Source organism: Falco peregrinus, chromosome 6, assembly GCF_023634155.1.
Source record: "Falco peregrinus isolate bFalPer1 chromosome 6, bFalPer1.pri, whole genome shotgun sequence".
Taxonomy (NCBI): domain Eukaryota; kingdom Metazoa; phylum Chordata; class Aves; order Falconiformes; family Falconidae; genus Falco; species Falco peregrinus.
In genome coordinates this window covers 73,781,280-73,803,619 of record NC_073726.1, presented here as the reverse complement: position 1 = coordinate 73,803,619, position 22,340 = coordinate 73,781,280, and the positions used below count along the sequence as shown (strand labels likewise).

At 39.6% G+C, this 22,340-nt stretch overlaps 1 protein-coding gene across 1 annotated transcript in view; it reads right to left on the bottom strand.

Moving 5' to 3' along the window:
• The window catches only part of PDE3A (phosphodiesterase 3A), a 264,082-nt gene that overhangs the window by 83,675 nt on the left and 158,067 nt on the right, over nucleotides 1-22,340 (bottom strand). Inside the window, 1 exon segment of the mRNA XM_055808211.1 lies at nucleotides 19,568-19,618. Within this exon segment, the coding sequence (XP_055664186.1) occupies nucleotides 19,568-19,618 (51 nt within the window).

Here is a 22,340-nt window from a genome sequence, read left to right as displayed (position 1 = left end):
ATGATCTTAAGGGCCTCTTTCCAACCTAAATGATACTATGATTCTAAATGGCTTGTGCTTTACAAGAGGAGTAAAAATAAATTTTATACAGGATTTATGTTCTTTAATCAGATACCTAGGCAGACTAATTTACATCAAATTCATGCAGAAAGTTGCAACAAATGCAGGAAAAAGCCTTTAGATGAAGGAAGAAAATAACTTAAATAGACTATAAATAGCAAACCCTACCTAATCCAGCAGATTGATGGTTGAGAGGGTATATGATTGCTTTTAAAAATACCCCAGAGAGGGGTCTTGTTTATGCTACAGAATCATGTTGGACTGTAACAAATGGGATGGACATAAATATAAGTAGGAAATTAGAAGACTGTTTCTTACCACTAGAGGAGAATTTGGGGATGGGGCAGTAAAGTAACAGTAAAACAGAGCTTGGATTAGGTTTCTGAAAGGATTACATAGTGCTCTCTTGCTAGCAAGAGGCAGCATCAGATTTGTCCTTGCTCATTAACTCAAATATAAATAGTGCCAATTCCCTCCTATTTCTTCCTTCTATAGAGCATCAAACATGGAGCACAGGAAAAAAATCTTGTCTCTTGCAGCAGGAAAGCGAGTACAGGAGAAAAGAGTTTTGCATGTGGCCTCAAAACTTAAAACTATAGAGTCATTAAGCAGACAACATGAGGCAAATGGTGACGTCGAGGTCTCACAACATGTTCATCCACGTTAAATAACTGAGAAGTCTTCTGACAATTACTGAGCCCAGAAGGCAAACCTGCATGCAGCAATAACAGCTGAAGAGATTAATTCACTGACACAGGGCAGGGCAGTTTTATGGCAAGTTTCATTTTGAAAACTGAGTACACAGCAAGTGGTCTAGCATCCTGGTGGCGGCAGAAACCCACAAAATGGGCCACTATCCCCCCAATATCCTTCCCACACCCACAGCATACTCAGTGCACAAAAGAAATCTGGATACATTGGTACTGACCGTATTCTAGATGCTGGCAAAAAGTAGAAGCGAGTGAGTCATTTATTTGCACTTAGGCAAAAATCTTGCTTGATGTTAATATAATATCCTCTCGCAGACATAACAAATTAAGGCATCACCTGGATGGCAATTCTCACTGAGCAATATTTCCAGCTGCCAGGAATTCAGAAATCAGGTTACACCTCGCAAAGGCATCTACAGCGCAGTATACACAGGGCAGCCTATTCCATCCACCTAGACACAGTGGCAATCCTACCTCAGATTTTCACCACATACTCCTATTCATAATTGCATCCTGTCCCTGAGTATTTTAAAATAATTAATTCTTATTAATGAACATGATATAATAAAATAAAATAAATATTCACTGATTAGTGACTTTTTAATGGAAAGAAGGCCAAAAAAAAGTCAAATTACATTCAATAGATCAAGAACATATTTTTATAAACTGAAATAGCAATACCAAATTCACTTTGTTCTCTGGCTGGCAAGCCAAAAAATGAAGAAAACAGTAAAAACATGGCCACATAATCTGTTATGATGTTTCTTTGAAAGTACTGTTGCAGAGATGGGCATCTTCTGTCATCTGAGTTAAAAAAAAATTATAGTACTATGAGAGTAAATGTTTAGTCTGTAAATTATCAATATTCTCATGTAAGGTAACAGGTGTCAGTTGTGAGAAACTTACAGACAAGACTAAGTTAAATGTCAATGTCATGCTAAGGGCCGAAAAGGTCCTTTGATGTCATGAGTGTTACTCTAACATGGCAGGGCATATGAGTGGGACAGGTTATAACTAGTTATCTTCACACTGGGAGAGATGATCAGGCATGTGAGAGGAAAACAGATCAAAGTACTCTAAAGGAGATCAAGTGCCATGACTGGAAGAACCATACCAGTTAAAACAGGGCTGCTTATTTATCTCCTTAGCAATGGCAGTTGAGATCAAGAGACATCAATTTCTACTTAAAGAGAAACAGGAGGTGTGCTTCCAAATACCACCAGAAGAAAAGTCTGACCCAGAAATTGTGCTGCACCTTTATGCAATCGCTACCACAAGTGCTTCCCTCTAGAGCACACAGAAGAGATGTTGACAAAGGAGGGTTCATCTACCTGACTAAAAGGACTCCAAAAAGCCCAACTTGAAGAAAAAAGCAGAGCACGTATCCATTACATAATAAATGCCTCTCAAGCACTGAAAGACTGAGGTAGAGTTTTCAGTGAAAGACAGTTGACCATTAGAAAATGGAGCAGGATCAACAGATAATTTCTCTCAAGTCAGCTGTTGCCAACATTTTCTTGACATTTAAGTAGAGCACTTCCCTTTAGCAGCAACAGAACTATGTATGCCATATTAAAATATCTTGGATTTGTTTCTTTCTGCTCCTATGGTGAGGACTTGCTAAAAATTCCTGGACTTCAGAACTCCAGCAATAACTCCAAAACAAAATGTTGGAAGTACATTTTTTTTAAATGCCTGTAGCAACAAAAATAGCACATCCCTAGGACCTCAAGCATCTCAGGAATCCACCACCCAGTTGCATAACTTTTCCAGTTTCTTCTTCCCTACTCTAAGACTCAGTGCTTAGGGAGGAGTGGAGACAAGCATCACAATCTTGAAAGAAAGGTGCTGTCTATGCAGTCCCAAAGCCAACGGGATACCCCATGTCAACAGATAATGAGATTTACTCCAGAAGATATGTCTGGTACAGGACAACACAGTGTGTCTTACTGACTCATGCCCCTCTTAAGGCACTTCCATTCCAGTTTCTACTCTTCCTCCTCTTCCAGGCTCTACTTGCTTTTCAGTAAAAAAATGTTCACTGCACAGCATTCCCTTTTCTGCTGTAGCCTAAGTATGCTGGGGTGGTTATCACAACTGAGCTCCGATGTACTACTGTCCACCTGCACCGTGCCCTTTGACAAAGGAGACACTGTGCCTTGTGCTGTTCCTCCACCACCATCAAGCTGTACCCATTGTCAATGCTAATATTAGTAACAGCTCAAAAAAGAAAGCTAGTCTCTGTAAGACAGGAGGTGGCAGCTACACACAGAAACCACATGTACAATCATACTTTTTAACAACTCCTATCTGGACAGAAATGAGTCAAAATCTACAGTGTGATTTTGTTCAGTGTCTGTTTCTGTGATGGGAATGGAGCCACATCAAAATCCCAGCAACAACTGCCATTCTGAGACAGCACTGTCTCAAAGGCAACATTGATCCTTTAAGGTCTTAATTGTTGACTTCAGCTACTCATCACTTTCACATCCCACAGAGTTGCAAGGAATAGAAAGTACTACTGCAGCTTCTCTTGTCAGCTACACCACCACCACCACCCCCCGTTCCTTTTCTGCATCTTAATGAAGAATTTAATATAAAATAATTATTTGCAGATTGTTCACTTACCTCTCAACTGTTAATTTAAAAGAAGCAAGCACATAAACCCCTCCAGGAGTCCTAAAACACAATCTCTGTATGCACAGTTATTTTTAGATACCTACGAAAATTGGCCTGTGATAATATGACAGACAAAAAGGTTATTGCCATTCCACATTTCTAACATCTGTCACTTAACTTTGAAGATTCAGGTCCCACTATTCTGGATGTGAAAACTGAAAAGGCCGTATGTGTGGGGTGTACTCTGAAGCTGAGCGTACATATGTGAGAACAGCATATGAACTTTCAAAACCATACACGAGAGAAAATTTCAAATTGTTTGACTATCAGATACCAGAAGAATAATAGTATTAACAAGTGACATTTTCTCATTTTTAAAGCTCTGTTTTAGAGATGTGAGTTCTTGTGGTTCAGAAGTAGTTACTGGAAACAGAAAGAAAGGTTGTCTGGGTTACTACCAAAATACTATCCGTGTAGTCTGAAAAGGGATTACATGTTTTAAATCACCACCTTGGTAGCTGGTTTTTAATAAAGCTCCAGCTCTCTTTGGAAAGATATTTTTTTTTCTGGCTTCCCTTCTCTATCTATGGCTATTTTCCCTCCTCCCAATTTTTGTGTGCATGTAGGGGGAGGTGTAGAGAAAACAAAAAGGCAAACATCTGCTACTGCCATGTGTCTTCCAGCTACTGGATGGGGCTGGGATATAGAGAGAATGAGTCTTTACAGCTCTACGAGCTCACCTTCTACCTTCACACCTCAACAAGCAGGATAGGAACACTAACACTATCTCTCATCCTCTTTGTGAGCTGCAAAGAATTAGTAGAAAAAGACTGTATTCCCCTTCTTTCTGAATATTTTGCATCCCTTTTGCCAGCATCATCCAGACATGAGAAGGACACCAGCTAATGAATTATGATCTGCAAGGACCTCCTTGGCAATTTTGCTTACCAGCAAATATGCGAATATTAGCAGAGGGAAGTATCTAGTAGCACTAATGTACCTCATCACAGCTTTGAGCTGCTACATTTAGTAAAAAAAAACTTGCTGTAATTTAAGGGAAAAAACCAGTGCCCTACGGATGCCTATCTTCATGACGACATGGGACACAATCACAGAAAGGCTGAGGATAGGAAGAACCTTTGCAGATCACCCAGGTCATCTCCCCTGATCACAGCAGCGTCAGCTAAAGCAGGTTGCTCAGGACTGTATTCAGTTGGGCTTTGAGTATCTCCAAGGATGAAAGCTCCACAAACTCTGGGCAACCTGTTCCAGTGCTTGGTGACCCTCACAGTAAACAAGTTTTTTCCTTATTTTAAAATGGGAATTCCTGTATTTCAGTTTGCACCCATTGCTGCTTGTCCAGTCATTGGACAGCACTGAGAAGAGACTCACTCCATCTCCTTTATTCTCTCCCATCAGGTTCTTATACACATTGATAAGATCCCCCTGAGCCTTCTCTTTTCCAGGCTGAACAGCCTCAGCTCACTCAGCTTCTCCTCATACGACAGATGCTCCAGTCCCTCAATCGCCTTTGTGGTCCTTTGTTGGACACTTTCTAGTATTTCTGTGTCTCTCTTGTACTGAGGAGCACAGACCCGTACGCAAGCACTCCAGATGTGTGTCACCAATGCTGAGCTGAGGAGCAGGATCACCTCCCTCAACCTGCTGCCAATACTCTGTCCAATGCAGTTCAGGATGCTGTTGCCTTTCTTTACCATAAAGACATGTTGCTGGCTCATGTTCAACTTGGTGTCCACCAGGACCCCCCGAAATCTTTCTCTTCCAAGCTGTTCCCCAGCCATTCAGTCCCTAGCCTGTACCGGTGCCTGCAGTTATTTCTCCCCAGGTGTGGGAGGACTTTGTATTTCCCTCAGCTGAACTTCAAAAGATTCTTGTTGGCCCATTTCTCCAGCCTGTCAAGGTCCCTCTGAAGCACAACCATCCAGTGTAGCAGCCACTCCTCCCAGTTCTGTATCATCTGCAACTCTGCTGAGGGTGCACTCATTCCATCATCCAGGTTTATTCATAAAGACACCTTTTTGTGCCACCACCCCACTCCCCTCCTTTTTTTTTTTTTTTAACCTGTTTTGCAGTGCAGTAACTGACACTTCTACCTCTCCCCTAGAGGCTTGTCTACTCACTGTAACACAGTAGCTTTTTTAGTCCTGCACAAGGCCCAGTAACTTAATAATTATGAACTCTAGACTCAGGTCTGATAATGTCCAGGCTTCCTTTATAGACTGCGAGAATTCATACTGCTCTTGTAACACTCAAGGTTATTCAGGAATTGAAAATTGAGCAATGCAGACACATTACACAATGAATCTTTGATCTGTAAAATCCAACCCAACATGAAATTTTCTTTTTTATGACTAGACTTCATTTATGATTTACTTCAGCTCTGGGTTATTCAAAATCTCAGGAGGTTGCTCCAATAACTCATTTTGAAATTTTGAACACTGATCCATCAGAGACAGGACAAAATTATAGCTCACTACTAAAGTCAAGCAGAAAAAGAACATCTGCTGTTGAGAACAGAGCTGGATCAGCTGTGAGCTTTTCCACTGGGAAACTCATAAAATGAGCTACTAGAGAGTTCAGCATGTGTTCTTGTAAAGAAGGAACAATAGGAAATACTTTCACTTATTTATTCTTTAGAAGTATCCTAGAGAGCAGCAATTAGAGCGTACATATCTTCCCCAGTGTGGACACAAAACACAGAGAAAAAAAAATTAAAACAGTATTAATAAAAATCCTTTTAAACCAAAGTTTCCATTATATAGTGAAATCAGTCAGTTCATTTAGTCCTCACTCTTGAAGACATCTTCCAACACTAACATCATTATGGAAACTCTGTAAGGAAGGTTAGAGCAGCCCACATCCTCTGGCAGTGCTACTATTAATGTACCAGTGGAAGCATCCTGGCTGAAGGCTAGGCATAATTAATCATGTTCATTCAGTAATTTGGTTCATCTCTGAAAACAGGAAGGTAAGAATTTATAAAGATTGTGTTCAACAATTTGTTTGGGGAGGCAAGAAATACCTCAAATACACATACGCAATAAGTGAAATGTAATATGTTACTGGAAATGAAAAGAACACCTTGTGGCACAGCTCTCAGCTTTTAGTATTTGTGAGGAGCCAAAATGTAGTCTCTCATCATCACAAAAGTAACGATGCTACATAATTTTAACATGTTTTGGTTTTGTTTTTTCATTACAAGGAAGCTAGCTGTATCACCCATTAATATGTTGGCCATCGCTTCCTTTCATAAGACCCTGTCTTCAGTTGCTTATACCTTTGCGAAATTAAACATTTGCGCTGATGTTTCCCCTTGCAATGGTTAGCCTGTATTCTGAAAATTATATCCAGCACAGCCATTTCCAGCAGACTAAGGGACACTTACTCATCAGTAACTACTAACCTCTTGAGATGTACTACTCTGGACTCAGAACATTCTCAGTGTAATTTTTGTTTCAGAGATTGGCGTATGGATGTCCAAATTTTGGCATTTTGAAGAATTTACAATCTGAAAACATGCAGATAGTTTAGCTTGTGCTAAAGTAGAGGACTTAAATTTCATCAGATTAAATTCTCTAAAATTCTCTAAGTTTCTTTATGGGTACTTAAAGGTAATCAGCAACTTTAGCTGTCAAATGCCAATAAATTTTAAATCCCCATAAATCCAACAAACAAGTATAACTGATGCCGTAAGCATTCTTCCTAACAGTTTGCAACTGGAGAACTAAAAAAAAAATAATGCACATGAACAAAATCTCTTAACTGATGTCTTTTAATCTGAAGACCATAAGCGTCTGAACTACTTCAAAGGAATTTATAAAGAAGTAATTGAGAAATATAAGCTGTAGCCAGTATATGTTACATTGCATAAAAACAGGGTGCAAACAAGAGCAACACAAAAATAAGGAGAACTGATGGGCCAGAAAGATACATTGTAGTAATGAGAGAAACCCAGGCAGATTAAGGGGTGTTTCAGGAGTCTGACCACTCCAGAGCGATAAAGATCCACTTCCTCTGCTCCAGATGACGGCAGTTCACAATCTCATGCTCTCAATTCAATTGCCATAATGAACCTGTATCTGTGCCACAGAACTGGATATGCGCTCTCCAGTCTAAGGCCCCGCTTGGGGAAAAAAAAAAAGACAGCATATCAGCTTCTTCCACTATCTCTGTTTTTCAAAATACTACATCAAATGTCACCATACCTAACTGCTTATGCTCTTAGCTGCTTCAAGGAATCATTTCACCAGGATAAGAGTTCAGACTGCTGTTTTCATTTCAATGCTGATTCCTTTTCCAAATTGCACTGAATTGCAGTATGGCTACAATCCTATAAATTACAACCTTCCTGAACAGGAACTTGCTCACTGAATAAAGTAAAATACAATTTAAGTTGAGTATCAGCAGCAACTTCTCTTTTATGTCATGCAACCCGACTCCACCACTAGCAGCAAGACTTGCACTACAAACCTGGGAGGATTAACAGTCAAGACAGGTTTTCAAGAAGAAAGGCAGTATTTCTGGAAATCTACATTGAGCTCCTGCTTAGCTATGAAGAACATTGACATGACAGAGTGACTGAGTCCTAGGAAGAAGGCTGTCACTATCAAGCTTCCAGTCCACTTCTGTACCACTGCCAATCATTTTGGGATGGAGAAGTTGACAGAGAAGGTGATTCATCGGTGGCTGACACCATTTAAAAGGCTTTTCTCCATCCTGTAAGTGATGGATATGGGAGGCTGCAGGAGGTTTGCCTGCACCTTCTGTGTTACAACTGCCGGTACAACATACCCTGTCTTTCATCCTCCCAGCTTTTAGCCTCTTACAGCTTATTGCAATTTCTCTATCACACTTTCAGGCTCTTGTGAATCACTATGGATATTTTATTGCAAATTGCCAGCACGGAAGGATGTACAGCCCTGAGGTTCCACACCCCAGCTCTTGCCTAGCCAAAGCCATGCAAGAGAACAAACATATTCCTGGTGCTGATCCTTCTGAACTGGTCTCTGTTGTACTTTAGAAACATTGGTTCCATGGCCTAAATGCACATCCTGACAATGCTGTCTACGCACAGAAACTCTCTGGTCATCTCCTGAGCAGTGGTGGTGGTACATTGGTGAGCAAGAGCAGTCTCTCTCAGGTGCCAAGCTCATTACCACCCTATTCCCTTCTCACTTGTTTGTTAGAACAGCAGGATAGAAAGCCTGGGGGACAAACAGAAACGGTCCCACAGTCAGTGGCCTGTGGCTCAACTCCTCAATTCTAGGAGAAGCAAGGCCAAATCTCACGCAGATTATTCCTTTGAGGTAGATTTCTGCATTACATCATTCTTTTGCTGCATTAGAAAGGAAAGAATTATTTTATAGACCATTTCTTAATCCCCATCTCAGTCTTCTGCACCTTTCCTGCTGTGCAGAAGCAACTCTCCTTCCTCAGCCCCCGTTCCATATTCCAACCAATCCACAACCCTCTCATGAGGCTTCTTTCTTGAAACATCCCAAACTCCACACATCTGTGCTCTGCCACTACAGCTTTGAAAAACGGCTGAAAGGGTAATGTAAGGTTTTATTAACAATGATTAACTGTAGAAAACCACAAAAACATACTTAACAGGAAACTTTTTTAAAAACAAACAAAAAAAACCCCCCAAAAACCAAGCTGTTTTTTTCAGGTACAGTAAGAGGGATTGGGTCAGGTACAAATATCACTGTTGCAACATGTCCCAGCACAAACTCCGCTTCAGGCATGTATTCCCCATGGGCCTTTCTAAGGTGAAGGCTGGGGGAGAGATGAGCTATGAGTGAAAAGGCTGTAATGCCTGGATGCGTGGATTTGAATAAGCTGGAGATACAAGTGGAGCTGGGGGCTTCTGCTGAGCTCCTGCGGTCACTTGCACTGCTAGTCCTGCAGCCCATCTGACTGACATGCCACACGTCTTCTAAGCAAATGCAGTGATACAAGGCAGCGCATTACCTCTGCTTTGGCTTGCATTGCATCTCCACAGTTGTGTGTGTTTATTATTCTGCTGCCACTGAAACCTCCTCGAGAGACCATGTGTTGTGGTGCTGCCATGGTAAGCACAGCACCTGGGGGACAGATTGTGCAAAAGGAATAACCAGGCACAACCCACCAGGCACGAGCACTTGAAAGGAAAGGAACTTCTTGGCTCCAGGTGACCCTGGCTCTTTTGCACACTTTCCTAATCCTTAGGCAATCTGAGAGCCAGGGAGGCCTCAGGGAGGCCTGCACAGTCCCACACCAACTGCTCCAAGACCTCCTCTCCCACAACTGCTGCTTCATCCCCTTCTCTATGGAAGGATTCGTGACCTTGGCACAGAAAGGAGGCACATAACAAGACTCCTTGATGCACTGAAGGTTTTCAGCAAGGTCCCTGATAATGTCCCACTTGTAAGCCAGGCTCTGCCATGGCTCTCCCCCATACAAACATCCATACTGATGCAGTCATGCCTGCTGTTGAGATGCAAGAACTGCTGTCTTGCAAAGCCTTGTGCTTCCTCAGCATGAAATTCCCAGCGAAGCTGGTTCTGGCCGAAAATAATCAGCAGTACCATACTGCTGTCAGGCTGCTAGATGCAGGGGCAGCTGGACAACAGCAAGGAAAAGTCTGAATTTCATGGACATCTGACAGAAAAATAAAGAACAGGACCTCCAGGCTTCTCATAAAGGTATCAGACATGATGTGTCAATCCTCATGGATGTGTAGGGGTTATGAGTGAGGACTATTGAGAGCAGAAAGGCAGGATGCAACTAACAAAACACTCTGTGGATGACTGGGCCATCAATTACCCCCCCCCCCCCAAAAAAAAAAAAAAAAAAAAACAAACAACAAACAACCACCAAAAAAACCCAAACAAACAAAAAAACCCCCCAAAACAAGAAAAAGAAAAAAGTGAAAACAGAATTCCCAATCCTGGCAAAGTGAACCTCTTCCATTTCTTTACAGCAGCTTTAATCCATCAGAATTACTTCATACATGGACACACTGAAAATATGGTAGCTGCATGACGTAATGTTATATCAGGCTCTCCCTCAGAAAATCCCTTGATTTATCATTTCACAGAGTTATGACTCAAGTCATATTGGGATCAGTTTATTTGCTGTTTAGCACCCTGCATAGGCTGTAGTCTATGCGAGTTTCTCCTATCTGCTGGATGAGTGGTAAGAAACAGGACATTATACTGCAGGTGCAAACTGCCTTAGGCATAGCTGTGCTGTAAATCACTGGCAGGTAAGAGAGGCATCATTTCATGGGATTTACACAAATTCACCAAAATCTAAACCAGTGACTTTATGGTACTGAAATCATTATCATTGTTTACACTGCTATAAGCATGCATTTCTAGCTAAAGAAATATTACTGATGCATTTGTTTACCTGCACAGTACATTTCTTTTAACAATCTATAATTATATAAATCTGGATATCAATTATTGGGTTACTTGGCTTTCATATTGCCATATAAATCTAGTTCCTGTTTTTAAATTCACAGTCATCAATGAAACAATTAAGTTTCCATCATGGGCTAATGTGTGAAAATTCTTCCTGTCCCAGGACTGGTAACAAATAGAACTTAGGCTCAAAGACTACGGCTCGTGAAATCTACAGGGAATTTCAAGCAGAGGGAAATACTCAACATCCTTACAGCAAATATTTAACTTCTCATCACTTCTGGCACATTTGGTTACCACAGCATTTTAAATGCATATCCATTCAGTGAAATCATTCTCAGTTGCAGCTATCAGGGATAAAAAATTAGGATCAGTCCAAGAAACAAATCCTCACGTACATACAACACACAAAACAAATAGACTATTACTCCTCAAACCTGTCCTGAAACTTCAAGACAGACTTTCAGGCAATCCAATCTGCTGAATAGACAAGGAAGAAAGACATTCATAAATTATTTCCTTAGATCTATAAAGGTAGTTCCTTCTGAAATTATTGAGAAATATAAAGTTATTCAAGTTTCAAGGACTAAGAGATACTACAGTTTGTTGAATAGAGGCTAATATATAATTCATCACCATTTTGCTTAAATTTGCTCATGCAAAACACCCACAGGATAAAACACCCACATATAAAAATGTATGGCTAGATAAGAAGTTTCTCACCAACTGAAACCAAAAAAATCTAATTCAGGGTTAACAGTCAAACCCACTTTCCTCACTGTCACACACACAAAAAGTAAAAAACCAACCAAAAAATTCCTTTGTCACACGAGATCCTGGAAACCATGGAGACTTCTGTGATGTAGGTGTACGAGTGTAAACGATGCTCAAAAGGTTAAAAAAATTCTATAATATCCCCCCCCCCAAAAAAAAACCAAACCAACCAAAATACCAACCAACCAAAAAAACCCCACCCTAAACTACCCAACTATATTGTCTATAACCATCGTAACTACTCTTGGTTTTTCTCTACCCCTACTTCCCAGCCTGCTCACCCTTGACTAAACAGTTCAGGGGCTCTTTCTATTTGATGTAAATTATGTAAGATGAGGAATAAAAATCACTTGATGACTTTTAAAAGATAGAAAGTACATTCAATAGAGTATCAGACTTCACTGTGGACTTACCGCTCCCATATCCTTAAAAGTCAGATCTGCCATATTATTTTGAACTCAAAATAAGATCAAGCAAAAAATCCCACTTTCAGAATTCCATTTTATTTCTTTCCTTTAGTCTTTAAAAAAAATAATATGGTAATACAGTAAACCAGTTGGGAGAGGTTTTGTCATTTGTTAACATAAACACCTTTCATCTCTTCTGAATAGAGAAGTAACAGGCAATGTTACTACTTACCTATCAAAATATAACATAATTTCCTCAAGGCTAGCCTGGAACATAGTATGCTAGTGCATTCCTTTAAGGACTAATTAATGAATTTGCACCAAAAGGCAGAGCTATTTTTTTTATACAGTACCTATGTGAACATGTGAACAGTATCAGCCTAAGACACTCAAGAATTTGCCTCTTTGTGTTGCCATCTTGCACAGTAACTGCATTTTCCAATGAGGCACTGTTGAGCAAGGGAAAGAACAAACAGAGCAGCCCCACTCCACCTGTGCCACCCAGCATAAGGAGCAGTATGAACAGCCAGAGAAATATCTATGTGTTTGAAGCTGAACATCATCCTCCCTCCCTCAGTTTACCCTCCAACAGCCATTAGAGTCACACTACGCTCATTTCAGTTCCATCTACGTGCATCACCTACTGAGTCTCACTTCTCCCAAAGTGGTAGATGCATCAAGGAAATTTCCTTTTCTCTTTTAAAACCCTCCAGAGGCATTGAGGGGCTGATGATGGAAATGATACACAGCTCAGTGCAGTCATGCACACCTCACACCTAGGTAAAGAATACTTATTTTTCCCAGATATGTCACACTGTAACATAGTATGATGCAATGCAACATCAGGGTTAGAGTGATTTAAAGGAAACACTGGAACAGTGAGGCAGACATACAGCTTTCCTTTGAAATGACGTTAGTGTCTCTACATCTTTTTAACAGAAACAAGATAACAAATGACTCACTTCCGAACAGTGCATTTATTTACCCCTCTTCTACCAGGAGATTTAAGAATGCCAAATTGAACTGGATCAATTCAATTCAATTTCAACACAATGACATTGTATTCATCAGTAGTGTCTTATTATTTCTATGGTGCATTTTTTTATTATGAATTACATATTTGAGCCAGTTTAAGTGCTAGCAAACCAAAGTAGAAGCATTACCTGTTCAGGAAAAATTGATATTTCTGAAAGAGGGCTTTTTAAATTTGGTATTCAAAAGTATAGCAAATTGATATGGTGGGAGATTTAAATTAGAAAAAGTAAAATGAGAAGGCATTATGTTTAAAAAAATACAACATTTATTTAAAAGGAATATTCTTATTTAAAGAATTTAAAGAATAAAGAAAAAATAGGCCTGATGTGACAGGATGTGACAGCACAGTATTTTCTTACTAACCTGAGACAGATCTCTAGATGTTCACAGTGTTGGCTTTAAAATCTACAACTCTACAAAATAAAGCATGTAGTCTGCCCTTCCCATCCCCCTCTCAATGGAAAGGGTACAGGAGGATCCTTCTCAAAAATGCGAAGTAATTCTGTAGTCCATCCTTTGTTCTGTTGAAGAATATTCTCCCAAATTGCCTCTTTCCCACTGATAAAGGCATCCCTTCACAGTCAACCACTTTATAAACAAAAGACTAAGTTGGAACATGTAATAAGCTACTACCTCACTTTCCTTTCAATATTATTTCTAGAATTACTTCTTTTAGTGTTTTTACAACCCAAGTAAGACATTGAAAAAATTTCACAGAATCCTGGAGTGCCTGGAGCAAGAAGTAGGAAATGTAATAATTGTACATTCATCACATCTTGCTCCTATTTACAGTGATGGTGCTTGCTCCAAACAACATCCCACAATTTTTACATTACACCTGCTTTTCCCAGCAGATATTTACATCTTTTCTTTTTACATCTGCTTTACTCTCATCCTTGTTAACATGCTTTACATGATGCATCAAGATGATGCTGAAAATGCTGAGGTTCTGCCAATAAATTATATCTACTTGTAATCAGTGATTTCACACACATATACATACATGCAAGATATGAAATGCAACAAAGACATGCACCGAGAAACCCATTAGCAGTAGACTACACTTTTCCTCAGCCACTCAGTTTAAAACCTTTAGAAAATCTTTAGAAAACCTTTAGAAAAGTCTCATTTTTTAGAGTTCATTAAATAAGTCTGCATTAGTGGGCTGCCATGGCACTTCCACATTCACAAGCACATGCTCTTGCAAAATCAGCGTTACCAACATTTTGCACTATTCATCATGGAAATGACAAGTAATGACCAGCTGGTTCTCGCTGTATGCAGAGGACCCCAATCACCACCGTTAAATCACCATAAAGCTCTTTACAGTGGCATTACGAGGAAAGACAGAGACACAACAGATTCACCAGAGCACAGTACCTGGTCAGTAGTGGGAATCGACTCCCATCTACGCTTCAGCAAGTACAGAGATTTCCGGCTCATGATTTTGAATCTGCTCTAGAGGTTTTGCCACACTTGAGAAAAAGGCTTCTCCCAAACCAGTGTGAAGAACCTTATTTCTGACTCCTGTGCTTCATTGCTGTAGGCGGCAGAGCTCCCCGATGCATACAAGTTTTTGTGAGCTGCAAGGTTGAGACGGGTTACGCCTAAGCTTCTCCTGTTTCTCTAAAGCATCCGTCTCCTTGTAGTGCCACAACAAAGGGAATTGGGTGAGATAGTGAAAAGCCCAGCTTACACTGACGAATTACCTTGCAAAAGCCTGAAGTAGGTAGACAACACCAGACGCACTCAATCTGAAAATAGCTGTTGCTTAGGAACTGGAGGGGTAAAATGCAGCACCTCAGATATATAATTGAGAGCTTTTATATTTAAAGAGAATTAAAAACACTGGACCTCTGTGTTTCTCTCCCAATTATCATCCTTTTATAACGTTAGAGGAACGATCACTCAATTCCACTGACTCCTGGGGCTACGCCTACATCTTCAGCAAGCCAAACAAGTCTTGATGACACAGCAATAAATAACTCCCACACATTCAAGGTCCCTTGTAAAAACGTGTGCACAAAGCGTGCCATGGGTCCCACCTGAAATATTTTAGAAGCATCGTATTAAGTTTTGGTAGAATAACTAAAATACAGTTTGCATATTTTTTTCTGCAGAGGGATAATACGCCAAGGATGAATTCTGCTAGTCACATTTTCTTGTAGCATGTACTGATACTAGAGATGGGTATGAATATTTTCCCCTCACATGAGTAAGATGATGTGGGTTTACAGACTGCATGTGCATATTTGAAGGAAACATTTCTTTAGGTGGGTTAAGCATTCCTAAACACTAGGACTTTCTTCAACTTGGAACTCAATTTCAAAGTTTCATGCCTAAATCCTAACTGTATTAATTTAAAAAATTAAACATGGAACGTAATAAAATTCACTTTGCACTTTCTGCTTGATTTCAAATCCAGAGAGTAAGTTCTCTGCATGAAGCATTTACAGCAGGAAGTGTTAACTTCAGAGATCAAAAAAAGAAGGGGGAGAAAAAACCCAGGAACTCACTGCTCTTTGTAAGGCAACCTATAATTCACTCTAATTACAGCAGCCTTAATAGTATAATTATTCTAAAAGAAAAGGAATCCTACAACATACACACATACATATACATATATGTGTGTGCAATCTATAAAAAAATAGTGCAGTGTGGAAGTCAGAAGCAAGTTAAATATTGTAAGGACAGCTTTTTACTTGTCCCATTTACATTCTATTGAATTGCAGATGCTTATCAGGAGACAAACTCCTGCAAACAGGAATTCCCATAAGCCTCTGTGTATTTCATCTGATATCCATTGCTACCTGTAATTACATCACTTTGCATTTAACACCCACATCAGAAAAGGAACGTATTTTTCAAGTGGGTCATTACATTTATACAGTATGACATGCACTGTAGCAGTTTCCTCTCATCTTTCATCACATACCATAGAAAACCTACTAGTTCTTAATAAAATCTTAACAGGATTAGAATTTTGTTTAATAAGTCTTGGTAGAATAATTTTATGAGTTTATATGTGGATTTTAGTTTTACATTACGGTAAACCTGTGGTTCCACTTCCTTTTTTTACAAGTGACATTGCTAACACTCACACATGCAGGGGGCTTCCTAAGATACTTTCTTCCCACTTTCATTGCTTTACTCGGTAAGAATTAAAAGATCATGGAAGACTAATAAGTTGGCTTCCAATAACATAAGCCTAAACCCTTTCCTTCCCTCTCACTACTTGCCTACCACCTGGCTACCACTGAGACCTGTCCTCCCAAATCCCATTTTTCTGCTGGAGGAAAGCCCCACAGATCTAGGGAAACACTGTAAGCAACTCTGGCAGATTCTGCAGGCACTTGCCAGTCCATCTTTAAACACCTGATGTCTTAGATTTAACTACTCATCTTAGTTTTTAAGCAAGATCTTGTTTAACAAAGGGCACATTCATTAAGGACACATACTGGCAACGATGCAACCGAATCACAAAAGGATAAAACAGATCTCTTATATTACATGCAAAAAATCTGAACATCCTAAATTTCTCCTAACCTTTCAGGGAACTAGTTAAATTAGGTAACACTATTCTTATGACAGACAATTTTCAGAGTCATGTAAAAGAGTCTAAGGCTACAGTGGAATAACTGAGGCTTATTTTCTTCCCCCTAATGAAACTTTTCTTCCTTGCTTCTTGTGACTGGGCACTAGGACACCACATGGTAATTAAGAGAGCTTGGGTCATTTTCTTTTTCCACCTTAATCAAGATCCTTTAACATTTCTGTGGTACATATTGCTACTTTTACAAGGTTCTTCCAAGGTTTATTACAATTAGCTTCCCAGAGCCTTTGCAGAACACCTATACAGCACAAATGAAATAAAAATGGGCTTACAGGATGAAATTGGTTAAAACTATACACTTGTTTTTAGATGGATTTAGAAGGAAACACCTCACTGCTCTGTAAGGGAAATGCTACATATCCAGATTCTATCCTGTTTCAAGGAACACGTGCTTGGGGGTGAAGTATTTTTGCTTATTTTTCTAAAAAAATAAAACTAAAAGACACTCTGCCTAAGAAAAAAAAAATCAGCAGGAGGCTTCTACATTAAAACCTGATACAGAGTTTTCTAGAATAATGGTTTTAATAATTCAACAATATCTTTCAGGTAAGGTTCAAATGACTGCACAGGCTGACCTGCAGAGAGTGCCACTGAACTCCTCCTCATCCCCTTTTTTAAAAGCAATCAACAAAATGGTGGTGAAGTATCTAAAACATCACACAAGGAAGGAACAAAACCATTCTCAGAAAGACAGAGAAGATTTTAAAATTTATATAGAGTTATCGTCTCACAACTGCCTCCTCCTCAGCCTCTACTGAAATCCAGGGGACTTCATCTGCACGTTTAGTAACCAGTTATCTCATTTTTCCCAAGTACAAACATCCCTACCGGTACCCAACAAATGGTGTTACTTGCACTCCATGTAGATGGGCATTTGCAGCAACAGACTTAATGCCCACAAGACCTCTCCCTTTGAAATTAGGCCATGCTATGCGAGCCCTCCTTATTCTCAGCAGGGGCAAAAAAGAGAAACCAGACAATTTATTAATTTCTCTGGAACCTTCCTTGGAAGAAACTGTAGCCTCATGAGGACAAATACTTAAAAAATTCTTTGGCAACTACTTCATACCGTGAGTTCACTTATTCAGAAAACTCAAAACGGATCTATTAAACAGCCCAAGTTCAATTTCCTATAGAAAATATGGTTTTGATAGTCAAATTGATCTGTCTTATCTTTAATTTAAAATCTATTTGGACCAGAATGATACCACTTACCTTCCACCTAAATCCCTTCTCTAAGGTATTTTATTGGCTAGCTGTAAACCTTCAAAAATTTCTAGCTGACAATAAAAATACCCTTCAGGCATGGAGGCACATAGCAAACAGGATGTATTAGGCAGGAGGACTTCGACAGGACTTAGGCTTCCATCTCTGATGCAACACTAGCACAGACTTCATATGCACTCCAGTCAGCAGTCTTGAAACATGTTGCTGAATAGGCAAACCATTAAGACTGCAGGGCATGGTTCAGAGCATACAAAAAACTACCCATATTTTCATTTACATACAAAAATTACATGAACGTTTGTAATAATGCTAGAAATGTTTAAGAAGTCTGTCACCTTAAGAGTCCTTCAAGTGACTGCCTTCCTCTCAACAGTATTTTAGAGGAGTCCAATTTACCTTTCAGTGATTGGATCAGAAGAACACAACATGATCAACTAGCACATCAGACGAGGCAAGAGAGATTATACACTGTACAGGTCTTACTTTACTGGATAGAATTTCCCTGATTTCTGAAATTCCTGTTTCCACTGAAAACAAGCTTGCTTTCTGGTGTTTTTTTTTTTTTAATGTTTTTTTGAAATGACAGACTGGCACTAAAAAAATCAGATCTGCAATCCATCTTAAACTGTTTAATGAAATACTGAATTTCCTGCAAATTTCAAGATGGTTTTGAAATGAGATGTAGAAGCTTAGAAGAACAGAAAAAAAGGTAAAATCCTGCAACAGTAAAGGCAAAAAAAGCATAATTTAGTGAATCAATTTTGCATTCAAAATAGTAAATCTTGTCTATTAAAATAAGTAACAACTTCCTGATTAACATATGATATTTTCTCATTAAAAAGGCAGGCACTCAAGTGATTTTTCCAAGAGGCATTATGAAGGTTAGGCTAGGAACTGTCCTACTGAGATTAAGGTTGCAGGTATGGAGCTCCACAGCAGCAGAGCCTGTTTATTATAGATTTAGACATAGATGTTTATATTAATATAAAAATCCTTTGCCTGAAGGAAAAGCAATTCCAAAATACTGGAGCCCTAATAATGTATTTATGTAATTTCAAGACCAGATTGGAAAGACTGCTTTACCCAACAAGGAAAATTCTTGAATATTGGTAACAATGTCTCCTTTGCAGCAACCATAACTCTGTAGACAACTTAAAAATGTTTCAGCATGATGCCATTAACACTACTAGCACAGCTTCCTTTCAATGATGCGTCAAGAGCAAACCAGCAGCTACACATGGCTTTTCTGCACCTCCCCACACAGTTCTAACACCACTAATCCTTTTATTATTGAAGAAGGTGAGAAGGCCATCCAAGTTTTACAAGTTTGTCAGGTTTAAAAAAAAAACCCCAACCGCCACCACAAAACATACATTATTTGAAATTGCATTCCCTTGCCATCCTGATGGAGACAGCTGAGTAAGAAATGCTTTCCCAATATATCTAATACAACTTTCTGCTACTGAAAGAAACTTTCTGTGCATGACTCAGCTCTGTCTGGATCAACTGTTTGGATTACAGCTCAAAAATTATATTAATGGAAGCTGTCATGATTTTATGCTTTTTTCCATTGATTTAATTCTGCAAATATTAACAAAATGAACAATTTTGCCAATCTCAGATGGAAAATTTGCTTGAATACCTCAAACTTACAAAAAGCCAAAACCAAACACAAAATACTGAGCAACTGACCTGTGAGCCTCTGGGTCCTCGTTTGTGATCCCATTCAGAGTGCCCCATGAGCTGAAAAACACAGAAAAGCACAGGTAAATGAGAAATCGCACTCATTAGCTTTAATTGAATCATTCACGCTTTTATATCTATTCACATGTTTTCTTTGAAGAAACCGGTTTGCTTTTACGAAGTATTTCACACAGCTTTTAGCTTCATAATGAGGGTGAGAAGACTTGGGAGTTATTACTGTAACTTTGTACCTTTACATTCAGAGCCAAAACATATCTAGCATCACAACACTGCTCATGCCAACAAAATTCCCACTTCCATAGATTCAGCTTTATCCAAACATTTAATACTGATCTGGTAAAAGGAAAGCTGATATATCAACAAGGAGATTACCAAAATCAGGGGACATTTGATTAAATAGCAGATTTTATACCAGTCATGAAAGTTAGCAGTGGCTTTAGTTCTGTCTCACCGTGGTATTATTCTCAACGTAAAAAAAAGTAGAGGTACACCCTCTAAAGGAAAACAGGTTGGGGTCATTATATTACAGAAGAAAGCAAAGAGAGAGCTTAGAGATGGTGAGTTCTTGTGGAAATTAAGAATTGTGATGGTAAATAGCTCCTCAAGTTAAAGAGAAGGCAAGCATTAATTACAGCCCAAATTCAGGTCTCAAATCCCCTGTCCAACCCTACAGGAGACTGTGTTGTGAAAGAAGTGGTCAGACATTGGATGGTAGAGATGGACTCCAGAAAAAATGGTCTTCTCCCATCTTTTTTCTAATACATAACTGTATGCCACACAGGCACTCACTCTTTCTTTAAGTAACATACAATTTGCATACAGCAGCTCTTTCCACAGATGTCATGGTGGGGGACAAGAAAAAGAGGAGAGAGGAGAGAGAATACCCAGTAGGCTTTACTACAGCTTTATGTATCCAAAGATTATGGGCAAATGGGAACTGCTGACACTATCCCCACAGCTGCCTAAAAAACCCTGGAAAGCACCAGGGAGCGCCCAGGAACAGCTCCTGCTGCTGCTAACCCTGCCTCTCGGTGCTTGGTCAGCATGTATTCCACCCTGGGAGCTGGCTTTTTTTTTTTTTTTTTTTTTTTTTTTTAACAGCTACTCAGGGATGTATTCTGGGCAATGCTTTTTCTTACTCATAGGAACAAAGCTTAATGCAAATATAAAAATATGTAAATGAGATAGGAGGGTTAACATGACATGTAATGACTTAACAGTCATGAATATTTTGCTCTATTTTCCCAACATTCTTTTCCAAAGAAAATGTCTTCTCCCAGGTCAGAGGCAGGCAATGGGATTTACAACCTATACTTATTGCAGAACATGCTTTCGAAACACTCATCCCAGGGCAAAAGATTAAAACTACTTGGAAAACCAAGAACAGCCACATACATCTTATATGAAATATTTATCTTCTCCATCAACTGCTCCTACTTACCCTTTCGTTCTTCAAGGGCCCCTTCATTTCTTTAAGTTATTACTTACAATTACTTACACCCATAACTGGAGACAAGCTGCATGTGCAGGTAGGCATCAAGGATCAGAAATGTCACACCATTTTTTAACCTGATACAGCCTCATGACTGATTCCCTCGTTTTACTGCAATTACTTCCTTTTTCCATATACTGTTAGCGGAATCACTGGCTGTGCCCAGTTTCCCTGTTTGTTTCTCCATACTGTTATGTTTGCTTATTACTGTATGAAACCAAGCTTTGATGTTTATGAAAGCTGGCCTCTCAGTAAATAACTGGCATGAAAAAGCTACCAAAGGATGCATCTACCAAAGGTTATGTGCTTCACAGAACCTCTGCCAAAACCCTCATACCTGTGCTTCCTCCCTGACTCCTGCCACTCTGGACCAAGAAAACCTCTTCAGTTTTAAATCCTCAGCCCCTATGCCTTGTGGGGAAGTGGTGCCCACTTTCTTAATTTACTTGGCTAAAAAAAAAATTAATTTAGCATGAGTCTGACCACCTGTGATTCCCAGCATGATAAGGGATATCTTTACCTACAGCTTCCTACCAGTGAAATTAGCACCAAAAATACGCCTGTTATTTCACAGTTAAGAAAAGATTAATATTACAGGCCTGGCTATGGTTACTGTGGTTCTCCAGACTCGATAGACTTTTTGCAGCATGTACCACACCATCAAAACCAAGTGTAGAATGAGATCGCACTGCCAGGTTTTTCATGCATTTACCCTCACCGAATCCATAGTTTACTGAAAAACTAAGAGTTGCTTTACTATTGCCACCAAAAAGAAGCAACACAGTAAAGAGTCAAGCTTGGAGTTATCTCTCCCATTAGAGGAGATACACCAAATATAGGGATGCTTACAGTCCAGCCAGTCCCAGGAAACCAGACTGACATGTGCCAGGGGTGGTTACGTGTGATCACCGCCAATCCTCAAGCCCAGATCAAGTCCTCTTAAACATTCATTCTTCTTCAGGCATGGTTTGCCCACCCTGTTCTCTGTTCACCAGTTACTGCCTTGTGCTTCACATGTCCACACAATTTTTCAGCCCCTGGAGTGCTCTCCCGTTCTTCCCCAGACCCACATCCAGACCCTGATCTGCTCCTCTTTGTCCACAGCTTGCAGGTGTCTTTTAGTCCATCTCTAGCTCTGCTCCTCTACCAGGTGTGGGCAACCCTGGGGTTGCAGCAGCAGATAACATTACAGTGAAAAATGAGTCTGGATGCTTTAACAACTTGTCCTTGCTCCATTCCTCAGCATCTAACTATCAAAATCACATATTG